Genomic DNA, 13,600 nt, shown 5'->3' with positions numbered 1-13,600 from the left:
AAACAACTAGACGAGGTTTCCAAAGGCTGGCCCCCATGTCTAAGGGCACTGGCAGCAACAGCCCTGTTAGCACAAGAAGGAGATAAGCTAACTCTTAGGCAAAACCTAAACATAAAGTACCCCCATGCTGTGGTGACTTTAATAAGTACCAAAGGACACCATTAGCTAATGAATGCTAGACTAACTAGATACCAAAGCTTGCTCTGTGAAAATCCCCACATAACCATTGAAGTTTGCAACACCCTAAAACCCGCCACCTTACTCCTGGTATCAGAGAGCCCAGTTAAACATAACTGTGTAGAGGTATTAGACTCAGTTTATTCTAGCTGGCCCAACCTCCGAGACCATCCTTTAAACATCAGTAGAGTGGAAGCTGTACATGGATGGGAGCAGCTTCACCAACCCCTGCAAAGTGACTATGAAAAAGATGACAAACGCTGCTCCAGTCAAACCTGGAAGCTGACTGGTCCACGCATGGCCAAAGCATGAGAAAACTCATCACGGGACTCACTTTCCTTAAAATTTGGACTTTTACAGTAAGAATTTCAACTGACCTTCTTCAGACTGAGGACTGTTCCCAGTATATACATTAAGTCACCGAGGTAGGACAAAAGATTGCTACAGTCCTATTATATTATGGTTATTATAAGTGTACCAGGACTCTAAAAGAAACTTGTTTGTATAATGCTATTCTATCCAAGGTATGTAGCCCAGTCTCTAAAAGTTATGTTTGTAGAGAAACTGTAACAGGAGATCAATGGCCATAAGAAGACCAAGAATTAGTACCTACAGACCTAGTTCCTGATAAATTCCTGGCTCAGAAAAAATCACCCTGATAACTTCTAAGACCTAAAAGCCTCAATCATTAGACAATGCTGTATAGCAAGAGTGGGGAAGGACTTCACCCTTCCTATAGAAAGACTCAGCTGCCTCAGGCAAAAACCGTATAATAGAACTACAAAACCAGTCACCTAGTGGAATTCAAACCATACTAAAAAAAATCCATTTAGTAAATTCCCAAAGTTGCAAACCATTTAGGCCCACCCAGAATCCCTCTAGGACTGGACAGCCCCAACTAGGTTATACTAGATATGTGGACACAGAGTCTATCCTAAGCTACCTGACCGGTGGACAGGCAGTTGTGTTATTGGCACTATTAAACCATCTTTCTTCCTACTGCCCATAAAAACAGGCGAACTCCTGGGTTTCCCTGTCTATGCTTACCATGAAAAGTGAAATGTACCCATAGATTATTAAAAAGATAATGAAATGGCCTCCTAAAAACATTATACAATACTATAGGCCTGCCACTTAGACACAAGATGACTCATGGGGATACCGGACCCCCATTTACATGCTCAAGCAAATCATATGGTTGCAAGCTGTTTTAGAAATCACCACTAATAAAACCGGTCAAGACTTGATTGCTCTAGCCCAGCAAGAAACTCAGATGAGGAATGCTATCTATCAAAATAGACTAGCTCTTGACTACTTGCTAGCAGCTAAAGAAAGGTTTGTGAAAAACTTAACCTCTTGCTGGGTTTATTTTTTTTTTTGTCTGCTAACAATATCAAATACCTCCAACAAACAAAAGTTAAAGTGAATCACTCATATGTATTTACTGGGCTTTTTTTTTTTTTCCATTTGAGACAGAGTCTCTGTCACCTAGGCTGGAGTGCAGTGGCGTGCTCTCGGTTCACCGCAACCTCCGTCTCCCAGGTTCAAGCGATTCTCCTGTCTCAGCTTCCCGAGTAGCTGGGATTACAGGGGCCTGCCAGCACTCCCGGCTAATTTTTATATTTTTAGTAGAGACGGAGTTTCACCATGTTGACCAGGCTGGTTTTGAACTCCTGACCTCAGGTGATTCACTTGCCTCAGCCTCCCAAAGTGCTGGGATTACAGGTGTAAGCCACTGTGCCCGGCCTACTAGACATTTTTAAATAGCCTATAACTTGCTAGAAGCTAGAGATACAAAAATGAATAAAATTTCCCCACCTTAAGTAGCTTAATTGTTAAAAGGGAAATATATATGCTCATAGATAAGTACAATACAATAGTAATTATCCAGTTTGCTTTGCTAAAGTTAATGGCAAAACGATTCACATGAAAGTGCAGGATAGAAAGCTGGGAGTTATACTTAACATTATTATGAATTGAATGAATCCTGTCAAATTTCTGACTATCACTTTATTTCTCCATCTCCTCTCCAAGGTTGAAAACTTCTTATCTTTCTCCTGGGCTATTTTATTGGCTTCCTTCCTGCTTCCAGCACTAACCTCCATCCCATTTTGCAGCTCCCTTTCTGTTGTTCTGCAAATCATTCAACAACCATTTATTCCAAGTCCACTACCACTGCAATAGGTACTGGGAATTCAATGCCTCCTATGATTCCTAGGCTTCTGGCTTGGATGACTTGTCTGATGATCTGCCACTCATTGAGATGAAGATTATAGGCGAGAAAGAGGCTTAGAAAAGTAATGAGGGAAGGTAGAAAGGAAAAGAAAGATGATTCAGTTTTAAACATGCTAATTTTGGGATGCTTTGAGACAATGTTAAATGGAAAATTTGATATACAGGGCCCCAGGAAATAGAGATATCTATTGGATTGATATTCATGTATAGATTGCCCTTGAATCTAATGGATGAGATCACACAGTTGGACTGTATGTTTTGAGAAGGGCAGGGACAGAACCCTGAGAGATGCCAGTATCAGAAGAGAGATTTACAAGCTCTGATATTCTGATCAGATTGTTTCCACATTGTCAGATAAAGTTTATACTCCTTTGAATTATGTACAAGGCACTTTTTGATCTTTATATTATATGCAAGGCACTTTTTGAGCTGGCCCTTAGCATCTCTTTCCAACCTGATCATTTCTTGTTCTTTTTCCTTTGCTTTGCCTTGGAAATGACTTTTCTAAGAACTCTTTTGTGGTACATGATCGAAGGAGAAAATAATTCAACTTTGGCAATATTGAATTTAAGTGTTATTAGAACACTATCCATTCCTTCATTTATTTACTTGTTCACTCACTCACTCACTACATGTTTATTGAGTATCTATTGGACCAGGGCATCCAGGGTACATGGTCAGCAGAGAGCTGTAAATGCTGGACTAGAGCTCCAGAGTGGGTCAAAGCTAGTAAGAGGCACCCCGATCCATATTGCTACATATATGTCAGATTCAAAAATGATGCCACAAAAGGGAGTAAGACTGACACAGGAGAAAAGAGGGCTGAAGCAAGGACAGACACAGTGAGAAAACGACAGGCAGGGAGCAGAAAGTAAGAGAAATCTTAAGAGAAGACTAAGGAATGCTCAAAGTTAGGTAAACTCAGAGACTAGTGTCAGAGAAGGCCAGTGAGACTAAATGTTCAATGATAGGGTAGCATTAAATGCTGCAAGCCTGTAAACCATGAATTAGTTGTAAACAAGGGACAGACAGCAATTTAACTTAATTTAATTTAATCTAATTAACAAGTATTTCAGACCCAAGGACTCATGGGATTGTGAATGTCTTTTCTAGGTTCTATTTTAATGATTGTAATAGAATATTCATGGAGGAAAAAGATTCTTCTTATTAACCCAGTAACACCATCACAGAATGACTGGATTTTCCTTTTATTATAGAAAAAATAACTTTTACTTGTTCTACATATAACCCTTTTTGTATTTTCTTGTCTCTGAAGACCCCAAGCCTAATGTTTAAAAAATTATTTGAAGCTGAACTCAAATTGCATTCTGTCATCCAAGTTAAAAAAAAGGATCAATTCTGATCCCCTCCATGTGAGGTTCTGTTTTCACAGCAGTTGTGATGGAATATCCCAAACAACTTATATTCTTCTGAATTTCCTTGAGACTAAAAGCATATGTTCACAAAATGAACCTGAAGGTCATACCATAAGCAAAGCACTGTGAAGCAAGTAAAAGTATGTATTCTTCAACTTTAAGGAGCTTAAATCTAATTGAAAAGAAAAACCAGCTGTGCCCAGGTAAAACACCACAGAGGATAAGAGAGTAAACAAAGTGATAAGCCATATACTATGCAGACAAATATTCCTTCTAGAGCTCCAAGAAAGGAAAGATTCATTTTGGCCAAAAGGAAGACTCATAATAAAAGATGGGATTTGAGTCACAGGCAATAAGGAAAGGCATTCAGACTACAGAATAGAATAAATAATCAATGAGAATGGGCAAGCTATGTGGGAAAAATAATGAGGCAATCAACCTAACAGTGTGGGTTGGAGAGAAACAGGAAATGAGATAGAACAGCTAAGGTTAAGTTATATTAAAAGCTTAGGCTACACGGTGGTAAATGGAACTCTATTTAGGTTCTTGAGCAGAAAGATAACATAATGAAAGGAAGATCATTCCCAATAGTCTGATTAAAATTAATGTAAATAGGGGATTTCTGGATTCACAGAACAATTTGTTCTATCCAAAATTAAAACACTCCATATGAAAATTAATTCTATTTAATAAATAGACAAGAATTTTCCTAGTGTTCTTAGTTCCTGCTTAAGTTACTGTGACATGCCCAGTGAAACTCAAGTCTAACACATGCACCCATGGAGCTCTCCACCCAGCTGGAGGAAGAAGGCACTTCTGAAACATAAGCCTCATTAGCATATGCTCTAAATGTTAAGAACTGTACTAAATTATCTGTGGAACAACACTAAGAAAGATAAAGAAATGAATTTCTACTTTCCCTTAGTTTTAGGTCTAGAAATTTCTGATTGCTTAAACTATACATACCTCACTTTTAAAAACACCAAAAACACCCACAGATAATGTCCTGAATTGATACCATAAATGGCAAAGTCAAAAGACATGCATGCACAACAAAAAAACTAAACACAAGGCTTATTTAAATAATAGTAGTAAACTTTCATGCAAAAAAAACATGTATAGGCATATTGCTTGGAAACATCTTAAATTTAAAAATTGCTTGGAAGCATACCATAACTCTGCTAGAATTTTTGAATGACAATTAGAATAAATTAAAATCATAAAATTACTGAGCTTAAATCACCTCAGAGGCCCAAAATCCAATACTCTAAGCTCTGTTGGAACACTTCTAATGACAGGTAACTCACTATTTCATGAAGTGTTTCAGTCAAACATCTAAAAAATTCATTTTGTAATGAGGCAAAAGCTTTTCCCACATAATAGCATTTCAAATATTTGAATCCCATGATCATGTACACTGCAACCAGCCCTACATCCACACCAGGCAAGTCCTCTCTCAAATTTTACTTACCTCTCTAAATGGAAAAGTTAACTCTCACTGAACAACTGCCTCTCTTTTTTGTTTACATAGGGAGCATGATATAACGGGAAGACCTCTGGGGAGAAAGTTAGGAAATCCATGTTTGAGATTTCTTTTTTAATTTCCTGAATGAACTCTTTGTGCTTTAGTTTCTTCTTATAAGATGAGGAAGATAATCTAGATGGTCTCTTAAAGTATTTACCAATTTAATCTTGTACATTATATTAAATAATTATACCTACATTGAAATTTAACCTCATTTACTGCAGGTACAGACTGTTGCCTGGGAAGCAGGAAAAGCAGTATACAGGAGTAGGGAGGAAAGATTTTTTTTTAACTATATGAGTTTAAAGAATAGATGGAATCAAGAAATGAAAAATACAAAATGGATGGAACCAAGAAATAAAAATTACAAAATGGATGGAATCAAGAAATGAAAAATACAGAACGGATGGAATCAAGAAATGAAAATTACAAAATATAAAAATAAAAAATACTATTCTGAAAAGCCAATTTTATGTACAAATGATTAATCTATGTCAAATGTGGAGATAAATGCCCAAAAGATAGAGAAAATATTTTACCTTACCTTATGTTTAGTAGCTTCAATGCATTTAGCAGCACTCCCCTTTTTACATCATAGTCTATTTTCTGATCAGTTCCAAAGCTTGGGGCTCGGTTAATCTGAAATTTACAAAGAAAATAATATTGGAAGGTAAATGAATATTCAACACATATTTGTTAATTTAATGTGGGATCTCTAGCCAGTAGAACAACCCTATAATAAACCTCAAAGCTTTACATGGTAGATGGCCCAGCTATTATTGCCACATCTCCATTCCGCATCACCCTAGGTCAACTAATTGCAAGGGACTGAGTACTGGCACCATCTCCTTCTCACTGCTGCCTTAGTTCAGGAGCTTTACTGTCAGTGTAAGCTGACCTCTCCCTCCATTCCACTCTCTCCATTACCCCATGCAATTTAGGCTTCTTAAGTTTAGGAAAGTTAAAAGTGATTTAGCCTAACAAAAAGGAAATAGTGATATTCATGTTACCGACACAGTAATAATTATACCAACACAGTAATAATTATATACACCTATATATTTAAAATATAGAAACTATCAGTGCTCCCTTTTCACTGCTTCAGATCTTCAGGAATTCATTAAGATGAAAAATAAAAGAGCTGGAGTGTTTGTTTTTGTCTTTGTTGAGTCTTGTTACTGTTGTCATTGTTATAAAAATATAACTGGAATAGCTGATGTTTAAGAAAACTTCTTAATCAGTTAAATCAGTTGGTTAGAACACTGCTGAGTTCAACACAACAGTTTAGCTTCTTGACCACCAACTAATCCCTTAGGCTATCTCAAATATGTGTGTGTGTGTGTGTGTATATATATATACTAGCCACAGTTATACATATCTGTCACCACAAGAGACAAAACAATTGAAAGCATGCATTCTATAACTTGCACCTGAAGAAATATCACAGTTACTAGTCACAGTTATACACATCTGTCACCACAAGAGACAAAACAATTGAAAGCATGCATTCTACAACTTGCATCTGAAGAAATATCACATTATAATCAAGAAATTACTCAGGAATATAACATCTTTAATTAGAAATGTGTCACAGGTTCACCGCAGAAAAATAAGTAAAAAATAGGAAAACAAGTAACAAAAGATTATCTGTAATCCCACTACTTAACACTTAGTGTCTTGTTAACCACGTGGTAGATAGTATTCCAGATATTTTCTATGTATACATATTTAAAATATTCATTTTACCTTCCAAATGCATATCTAAACGAACCATACTTTATTTTACATTCCAAGCTTTTCTCTTAATAATGTATCATGAAAATCTTTCATCATGCCATCATTTTGATGGATGCATAGTACTCCTTTTATAGAGATACGCCATGTTGTATTTTGATTCCTTTGTTGATTTCTGATTTAGAAGGTGACAGACACATTCCTGTATTTGTGATATAGTCTCAAGGAGAAGGAAATAGCTTGAAAATGGCAATAACATCCATTTATTCCAGGTCAATTTGAGAAAGGGAGTTTATTAATCTATTACGAAAGCTCTAAGCATTTCCCTTTACAAGTGCAGAGAAAGGGAAAAGTAAGATATCTTATAGGAAAAAAGTTTCAACCATACTGATTCAAATATCTGGAGTTTATAATACAATTAATGATGGTGTTGCCACTATATGTTACATGGTTACAAAAAATAAACCAGACATTAAAGAACTGATGAGTAAGTGGTACATTGGAATGTTATCTGTCTTTGCAGAATTCCTCAGAGTCTCCATTCCAAATTTCAGTGTGGAATTGTGTCAGGCAGATCCCTCCTCCAGGATGGTACTGAGGTCTCAGTATAAAGCCATCTCAGATCTCAATCTCTCTCTCTCTCTCCTTACCTATTTCAAATTTTTCCCTCTACTAGAAGATAAATTGGTCTGTGAAGAAGTATACCCACACAAGATAAACTGTTAATAATATGTGGAAAGGCAAGAAAACTTTTTCAATTTAAGTTTTCATTCAGGGTTGTTCTTTTTTTTTTAAGTTTTATGAGAAAGGTAAAGAAAAAAAATAGAAGAACCACAAATGGCTGACAGAAGAAACTAAAAATTAGTGTTCCACCCAGCCAAAATTCTCCTCTATAGTGAGGTGATTTATTTGGTTCTCATTTCCTACCCCAATTCTAAAAAAGACAAAACATAGTAGATGTTAAAATCTCAAAATTCAACAGCTTGTAAATGCATTAAAAATGAAAATTATTATAAAATGTATTAAATTAGTAAACACTATTTTCAATGGTCCTAAAAAGTTTTATCAAAACAAATAACAATCACTTTTTCCACAAATTAAAGTATCCATAATAGCTTCTGTGCTCCTAAGTTAGTGCTGTTCCCTCTGCACCACAGCCTTTCCCCACCCCTACTTTATCTCTCTCAGCCCCTAGCCCCTACCCCACCCTTCTGCAGCCCTACAAACTTTGCTCAGGCGTTTCTTCTGTAAAGCTTTTTTTAACTCTCCAATACACACAGTTACGCAGAGATATTAATCATACTATCGTTTTTGTTATTTCACTTTTACCTACTAGTACTCATAACTATTACCATAAAATGCACATCTGAATAATGGCTACACCAGGGCAAGTATTCTGTCTTCTTGTATCCCCACCACCTAAGACAATGACTATAACTTAGTAGGTTCCTGTTTAATTTAAGAGTACTTAAACTATTGGTGGTATATTCATACTCCACCCAATTTCCATGTTTTTCCTAAAAAATGTTTTCTACTTATGAAAATTTGTGCAATTCTGCCACTAGCAATCAGTCCCTGAAATTACTCTGTTTTAACTAAAAGTTATCACATACCCAGAAGCACCTTCTACCTTATTCCACTTGATGGCGCCAAAAGGTTTTTGACAATGTTTATTAGACCCACTAAAATTTCAGCAGGGAGCAAAACACAAGGCAAGACTGAAGATTCTTTTAACCGTTTTAATATAACAAATGTTCATTATCCACAGCTCTTGGTTATTGTGGAGTGTTTTAATGGTTCTGATTGATCTAGAAACAATGAAGGAAAGAGTAAAGAATGAAGAAACATTCATGCAAACAATGGTTATTTTGAATCTTGTAAAATCCAGAATTCAACCATTCAGTCAATTCTGATTTAGCAAGCTAATGGAAAGCTCTAGTGAAGCAAATGTTTTTTTTTTTTCTAAAAAGGAAACTAAGAGATCTATAAAGTCATTATTTCCTGCTATCCTCCTTATGCACGTGCCTCACTTTTTCCCCACTCCATCAATGACAAAAGAAAAGTACAGGGGCAGAAGACAATATAGCTAAGAACATATATAGTAAAGGGCTACTGCAGAAAAAGCAAGAAATCTAAAGCAAATGTCAGGCCTCAGCAAGATGAAGGGTCCATAGTGCATAGTCAAGTGTTTTCATATCCAAGGAATGGAGGAAGCAAAGAATAAGTAAAACTCCTCACATTTATCTTATCTCTAAGACCCAGGCTGGAGCAAAGTGTGAATATCCAACAGAGAGAACTGTATTTCCTTGGAGACACAATACATGTTCTTGTTTCACACGCGCACACACACACACACACACACACAATCTTTGGCTCTCAAATTAGAAAAGTATAATTTCTTGGAAATGTATTTTTAGTATCTGCATCTCACCTACCACTCATTCAATTTGCTTATGCAATCCGTGATATTACATACACAACTTCTAACTTACAAATCACTAACAAAAAGAGAGACAATTGATTTAAAATGAAAGGTAGTGGTTGATGACATCTTCTATAGCAATATGTTCCTGATTAAGTTTCCCAAACATGATATTTAAGCAGCCACGAGAAGGTGTGTAACCCCAGATCAAGGAGCTTAAAAGGAACTGCTGGATGGGATCTTCTGGACCACATGACTTCTAACGTTTCTTCTGGGTAATATAAATGTAACTAGCAGGAAAAAATATAAAAATTGTCAACAGAGATAATTTTTACTTTCTCCCTTTTACTATTTCGTATGTGTTACATGACCTTTTATCATCAAAGAAAAATAATGATAGCTCTCACCCTACCAGGGACTGGCAGCAAACCTGAAGGCATACAGTTGACAGTCTCCCTGAGGGAAGCCCCAGGTATATAACATGGCCTTGAAGGAGACATTTACCACCTGGGGTATCGGATACTGAATACTGATTAATGAACCAATTGGAGCCTTTCGGAGAGTTTGAAGGGGAGACACACTGAAGGCAAGATTCTGAAGCCCAGGCACCCACAGAGAGGAGAGATGCTATCCAGACCTCATGACGTGGTAGAAGCCAGGAGACTGAGAAAATAGTAGAGCAAGTAAGCAACAAATCAGTAAAAACACCTTCACACTTCAATCCCAAATACCTGGCCTAGAAATTCACTTGACACTAATTTGGGAAAAGTAATATCAAACACTTTGATTCATTCTTAGAACTACTGTAGTCCCTGAATTTTTATCTTCTTCTTCCCACTTACTCTATTCAGGCTTCATTCTGGACAGTTAATGGGACAACTGTGTTAAGTACAGATTTTTAAAGCATTTATTTTAATACATAAGGACAGTGATAACTCCTCTTTTTTTCTTAAAGAATGCCTTACCTCCAGAAGCCATGGCTTTAGTTTTCTATCCAATAAAATATCAAATCCCAGGACTTCAAAGCAGACACTTTCGCTTCCTGGAGGTTGACCAGGTCTACACATTCGATACGCATGCAGGACATGAGGTTCTGCTACAATCAGGGTCTTTACCACCAATTCCTATAAGATTGTGATAAAAGAGGTGAAAATGCCTTTGTGTCTCATTTCATATATGTAAATATAACCAGGGCCCACAAACTGGCAGCCTAGCCAAGTTTACAAAGCTCTGTGGCATCTAGCCCCTGCCACAGATCTAACTTCATTCTTCACTCTTATCCCTGCCCACTGCGCTCCTCGTGCTTGCTTTGGGTTCCTCAAGTAAGTGACACTTCTTCCTATCTTAAGTCCTTTGCATTAGCTGTTCCCTCTTGTGGAATACTCTTTCCCCTATATTTGCAAGTCTGGCTCTTAAGACATTCAGAAAGGCTTTCCCAACCCCCAAGTTAAAAGTAGCCACCCTTCATTTCTTACTGCACCACTACACACAGCATATAACCAGTTGATATTTTTCTTTTTACATTAGAGCAGGGACCTTGTCTGACTTATTTATAACACCATTCTCAGTGCCTACAATAGTAGCTGGCATTCAGTAGATATCCAAGTAAATCCAAGTAACTTGTTTACTTTGTAAACAAGTTATTCATACTTGTTTATATGTTAAAACAAGTAAGGCAGTTGTTAAAACAAGTTAAAAACAAGTAAGGTAGGAGCATACGCTAGCCCCATCCAGAAGAGATGAAGGTGATAGGGAGGAAAAATTCCAAGGAGAGTAAATTATTTCACAAACACCAGTATGGAAACTCTACTTAGATAAAGGCTGAAAGGGCTGGAAGACAAAATCTATGAGAGTTGAGGTTCTTTATTTAGTGACGGTTTTGTAGTGTATAAGTTTTATCTGAGAAGAGTGTTACCAATCAAAAGATTGGCTCTCAATATTTTCTGAGAGAAATCACATAATACTACTGGGATGAGTTATTAACCCTAATTTTTAAAAAGCTGTTTTACTGAAGTTTCAGAACAAGCTGTAGGAGAAAAGCTGTCTCACTTATTTTTGCTCAGAAGACATTGTCATTTTAACTCCCTCTCTACAGGTACAGGCAATAGAAAAAGACAGTTAAGAACCTGGCTCTAAAATCAGGCTTCTTGTGTTTCTTCCTGGGTTTGTAACTTGCTAGCTGTGCAACCTCAGTCCTGTTGCTTAAACTTTGTAAGTCTCATTTTTCCTAAATATAATCTGTAAAAGGTTAATGTAAGAACAAAATGAGATGCCATGTAAAACTCTTAGCATAGTGCCCAGAGTACTATTATTGTTACTGTTATTCTATCATTCCTCTAGAATTCCACCTCATATGTCAGGTTAGACTCAAATACTCCACTACCTGGTAGAACAATATTTATTATATGAGTGATAAAAGAGAAGACAGAAGTTAACCTCACTGTTACCCAGAACCACAATGCAGTTCATATTTGAGAATAACTATCAGAGGTCCCATGAGAGGCTGTTTTCAAAACATTTTGTTCAAGGTAACAAATTCATGACAGCACCATAGTATATAAAATAAATGATAAAAAGTCACTTTATATAAATCTTTGCCAATATTACTGAAACCACTTGAGAGCAGGAAAAAGTTAAAACTTTGACTGATAAGTGTCTGTATGGAACAGTATAGGCTGAGGGAGAGGGTGGGGACTGATTATTAGTCAACAGACCCTGAATTACAAATGTGTTTTTGCTATGTAGAAAATAACCTGCTTTTAGATTGTAAAGGCAAGTTTTCAGTAGAAGTGAAAATCCGGAGTCATATAAACAAACACAAACAAAATTCCACTACTGTTTTTGAGAATTTACAACATAATATCACTGCTTTGAAATGTGATTTGTAGATTTATACCTTACGTATACAAAAAGCAGTAAGGATAGTTTTTTTTTTAATGATTATACTCATTTTTAATCTCCATAGCTTGATTTTCTACTGATTTTTATTACTGACCAGAACAAAAGTACATGGCTCTGTTCTTCAAACAGGGTATTGATGAATGCTACTTTTTATATATTGATAGTTACTTTTTGGAGAAATTGCCCCCCAAAAAGAGGTTATTAAAAATAAGTTATAAATTAAATTCAGGGAATTTGTGAACTAAGACATCAAGATAAAAATTTACTGCATAATTGCTTTTTCCACCTCCTCCTGTCATTCCCTTTTTATATTATCCCATTGATTTACCTTAAACAGTTATCTATATAAAGTATACCAATTCTTAATAAAGACAGCCAATTTTCATATAATTACATAAATACAGACAGGTGTTTGACAAGATAATTATAATAAAAGTACTTGAAAAAGCTAAGTTTATTAACTGATTGTTTATAGATGATTAATATGCATTCTTACTAACATAGCCAAGAAAGATGCAAAATTTATTCACCTATAGACAAGACCATGAAATGTGTCAGAGCTTAATAGGCCCACATTGGCTATGTTTGGGTCGTATCTAAAAATTATACTTCAGGTCCTAACAGAAAGCTAATTTCCATATCCTCTCATTAGTATTAGTCTTGCTTGTATACCTTCTCTTAATTCAATTGTGAGGAAAAAACGTCACTTAAAACCAATACATGTAAAGCTAACGACCCTCATTATTCTCCCTGATTCTCTCCATACATACCTCACCAAAGCAGCCCAACAGGTTCTACCTTTTCACAAACATGTCCCCAAAGAGCCAAATCCATATGAGGGTTACAAATGTGTACAGGAAAAAAAAAAAAAAAAAAAAAAGGAACGCCAGAGGGTATATAAAACTTTCTTGGTCCCACTGAGCAATAGACCAATTCACTGAATTACCATCAGATGGAAGATGGTATGATCTTCCATCAATGAACTATGGTCCAAAATCACTGAATTTCACCATTGTGATGCTTCTGACTCACTATGATAGTAAACTGTCATTAGAATGGTTTTTGGAATTTCCACGAAATTGGCCTTGAGAACATAATTACATAAACAAATAAATGCAGCATTGTTATGATTCAATTTCTCATTTACATGCATTTCATCTCTCAGGAAGTTATAAATGAAAGTTAACAAATTGGTGGGTATCTGACCAAATCCAGATGACATTTTTGTTT

General features: G+C 36.1%; 1 protein-coding gene across 3 annotated transcripts in view; it reads right to left on the bottom strand.

The window, feature by feature from the left end:
• The window catches only part of TTLL7 (tubulin tyrosine ligase like 7), a 141,023-nt gene that overhangs the window by 63,105 nt on the left and 64,318 nt on the right, over positions 1-13,600 (bottom strand). For all 3 annotated transcript variants that reach the window (XM_038002244.2, XM_038002245.2, XM_038002240.2), the window contains exons 9-10: positions 10,435-10,593; positions 5,858-5,952 (exon numbers count right to left, since the gene is read on the bottom strand). In XM_038002244.2, coding sequence (XP_037858172.1) covers positions 5,858-5,952; positions 10,435-10,593 — 254 coding nt within the window. The remainder of the gene's footprint in view (positions 1-5,857; positions 5,953-10,434; positions 10,594-13,600) is intronic.

Source organism: Chlorocebus sabaeus, chromosome 20 (assembly GCF_047675955.1).
Source record: "Chlorocebus sabaeus isolate Y175 chromosome 20, mChlSab1.0.hap1, whole genome shotgun sequence".
NCBI lineage: Eukaryota > Metazoa > Chordata > Mammalia > Primates > Cercopithecidae > Chlorocebus > Chlorocebus sabaeus.
The sequence above is the reverse complement of the archived record's forward strand: the minus strand, read 5'-3'. Positions and strand labels throughout refer to the sequence as shown.